At 36.0% G+C, this 3,400-nt stretch overlaps 1 protein-coding gene across 7 annotated transcripts in view; it reads left to right on the top strand.

Annotated features, from left to right (window-relative positions):
* Herc3 (HECT and RLD domain containing E3 ubiquitin protein ligase 3) overlaps positions 1-3,400 on the top strand; it is a 202,457-nt gene that overhangs the window by 54,588 nt on the left and 144,469 nt on the right. The window contains exon 1 of one of the 7 annotated variants that reach the window (XM_023706834.1): positions 1,551-1,612. The exons of the other annotated variants lie outside the window; for them this stretch is intronic. Within the exon in view, the coding sequence (XP_023562602.1) occupies positions 1,594-1,612 (19 nt within the window). The 5' untranslated portion in view covers positions 1,551-1,593. Of the gene's footprint in view, positions 1-1,550; positions 1,613-3,400 lie in introns of those variants that run through there. 7 annotated transcript variants of the gene reach the window in all.

Raw genomic sequence — 3,400 nt, 5'->3', positions numbered from 1 at the left:
TTTTTTTCTCTCTCTTGCGGTACTGGGGATTGAACTCAGGATCCTGTGCTTGCCAGGCAAGTGCTTATTCTACTGAGCTATCTCCCCGGCCCAATTTCTATGTATTACTTCAGACATTTATCATTTCTCTGTGTGGGAAACTTCCAAATCTTTTTTTTTAATTAGCCAATTTGAAATGTTCCAACAGTTACTGTCAACTTCTGTCAACTGCCCAGGCTGTCCTTGGACTCAAAATCCTCCTGATTTAGCTTACTAAGTGTTGGGGTTACAGGCATGAGCTACTGTGCTTGACTTAGTTTCAGATCTTACACTTAAGTTTCTGATGCATTTTGAGTTGATTTTGTGTAAGGCAAGAGATAGAGGTTGTATTCTTCAGTGTTAGATACCCAGTTTCCCCAGCATCATTTATGAAGTGACTGTCCTTTTTCTAAAGTATGTTTTTGGCGACTTTGTAGAAAATTAGTTGACTATAAGTATATAGATTAATCCCTGGTACCACAAAAAAAAGTATATAGATTAATATATGAATTCTCTATTCTGTTGCATCCATCTGCCTGTTTTCATGCCAATAACATGCTATTTTGATTACTGTGGTTTTTAAAAATGTACAGATTCATATATTTAATAAATTCAATAAACAGATAAACGATATTACAAGTATGAGGCAAATATAAACATGAGTATTTTAGATTAAAAAAAAATTAAATTTTTGTTAAAAAGAAAATACTGTTATTTTTTCACAATATAGAACAGGAGATTTGAACAAAATGATTAAATAAAATAAAGTACAGTGTTTAATAAGGAGAAATTTGCATGCAGGGTTAGCATAAGATTACAATATTCTGTTGTGTCCTGGGGTAAGGGAAAAGTTCTAGAATTGAAGTAGTTTAAATATTCTTTATAGAGCATTTACCATTATAAGGTAATATATAAACTTTATACAGTAAATTTTCTTTTTTTTTTTCTTTTCTTTTTTTTTTTCTATTTAGTACAGGGTCTATAGGATTTCACTGTGTAGATCCAACTTGTAGTGATCCTCCTGTTTTCACCCTCCCAAGTGCTGGGCTTAGAGGTGTGTGCCACCATGCCCAGTCTCAATCACCTTCTCAGTGCACCTCCGGGGCAGGGCCTGCATGGCGCTCTAGTGATTGAACCCTGGCCACAGGTGCTTTAGTCTGCTGAGCGATCTGGCTGGCCCTTATAGTAAATTTTATCTAGAAAATAAAATTTGATTGTTGAATTGTGCCATTGAGTTGTTACTTATTTTGTTATTAACTTATAGTTAAGAATAATTTATGAAGGTATTCCTAATTTACACGACTTTAAATGCGGAAACAGCAAGGTGTGTATGCATGTGCAAAAGTGGAAAAATGGATTTTTGCCCACCTTAAGCTCCATATAACTTGGTTTGCATATATTTAGCTGAGTGCCACAGAAGGTCCAGTAGACGCACAATACTCGAAGATTTGTTAATGCAGAGTTTTATTTTTCTGGTAGAAGTTGCCCAATTCAGAAGGATGGCACATGAAAACCCAAATTTGCAAGTTTTAGAAGAGGTCAAAAGTGAACTGTCAGATCACTCATGAATGGATCATGAAGATGATCCGTTATGGTAAAATATATGCTTTCATAATAGAAGAGTGGTGTGGATGGATGATGATGGGGTTGGTGGTGATGACAGAGATGGGGATGGCTTTGATGTTGGCCATGAATGCCAGAGTTCCTTTGATAATGAAGTGGAGCAAGAATCGACTGATAACAGACACAGGAGATATAGGCCTTTTTGATTCAGATGCTGAGAAAACAACAATGTGAATACATATCTGACTAGTTGAAATGTTGCAAAATGTCTACGCAACCAAGTGGAAGGATCTAATGTTAGAGCTAGGTCTGAAAATATGTAGTGAGGGTTTTGGCAGGGGTGAAAGAATGCCAGCACTGCCATTCAGTGTTGGAAATTGTAACAGAAGATATGCACAAGAGGCTGTGAAATGCACAAAGGCTGAAATGCAAGTAAAACATTATGTACCAACAGCTATATAAAAAGGTATTAGTTATAACATCTCATTAACTGAACTGAAAGCATTCATAGGGTTGTACTTACCAGGGATTAAAAGATTTTTGGAAACGCAATGAATCAAAATATGGCGTAAAAATTTATGGCTTGTGGATAGATGTTAAGATGTATTATGCTTTTAATTTAGACGCTTATCCTGGATTTCAGCCATTGATCCTTATTTATATAGTTATATACTGAATGATGTTGTGAACAGGTTTGTTGCTTCCATGTCCTGAACTATTTGGAATGTTTGGACAAGTGGTATACTGGCTTTTTTTTTTTTTTTAAATAGTACAGGGTCTACAGGGCCTCACTACACAGAATGGACTTGTAATGATTCTCCTGTTTTCAGCCTCCCAAGGGCTGGGATTACAGATGTGCACTACCATGCCCAGTCTCAATCACCATCTCAGCATATGGGGTGGGGGGTGGGGCCAGTATGGCATGTGGGGGATTGAACCCTGGCCCCTGTGCTATGCCTAAGCAGGAGCTTTAGTTTGCTGAGCTATCTGGCTGGCCCTGGTTTACTGGTTTATAATTGATGTTACTTTTGCTAACAGAGCACAAGTTGGCCAGTGCAGGAAATGGATGATGGAACAAAGCAGAAATTCCAAATGAAATGTTACAATTTCAAAACAGAAGTGTATACCACAATCTTTGGATTTCAGAAAGCTGTTAGCCTTGCATATGGCAAAGAAAAACAAACTGATACTACTGATACCAACATTTCAGTATAATGGAAATATTGATGGGGAAATTTTGACAAAATGGAAGTCTGAGATGAAAACTTTCTACAACAAAATCAAAGTTGGATATGTTGTTGATGAGTTATGTAACAACTTTGATGTCATTTGAAATTCAGAGCATTAGCAAATGGGTTGTGCTTTACTCAATCCTAAACATATGTGGCATAAATAGTTCGATAATTTATAAAGAAAATAAGAAATACAAAATATCACCGAGAAATTTTCTAAGAGGACTGGGACTGGAGCTCATAAGAGATCATTTACAGCAGAGAAAAAGCAAAATATTTCTGCCCATGCAAAAAATGGTGGAGCACACAGGTGAACTGACAGGTGAACTGGCATGTGCATATCATAAAGACCTACTACGACAATAGGAAAATAAAGAAGATGTCAACTGTGCCCTTAACGAAAGTACAGGAAAACAAGACATACATGCAAAGACTGCATTGGTTGGGTATGACAGTTGCAGCAAAGCTTATTTAGACATTTATTTGTGCTTAATTGTAAGTTGTACATGTATTCATTTTTGGTTGTCTTTCAGGACTTTTTTTAATTTATTTTTATTTATTTTTATTTTATTTTTTTTATTTTTCAA

This window comes from Octodon degus, unplaced genomic scaffold, assembly GCF_000260255.1.
Source record: "Octodon degus isolate 3935 unplaced genomic scaffold, OctDeg1.0 scaffold00272, whole genome shotgun sequence".
In the NCBI taxonomy this organism is placed as follows: Eukaryota; Metazoa; Chordata; class Mammalia; order Rodentia; family Octodontidae; genus Octodon; species Octodon degus.
This window is presented reverse-complemented; position numbering and strand designations above follow the sequence as displayed.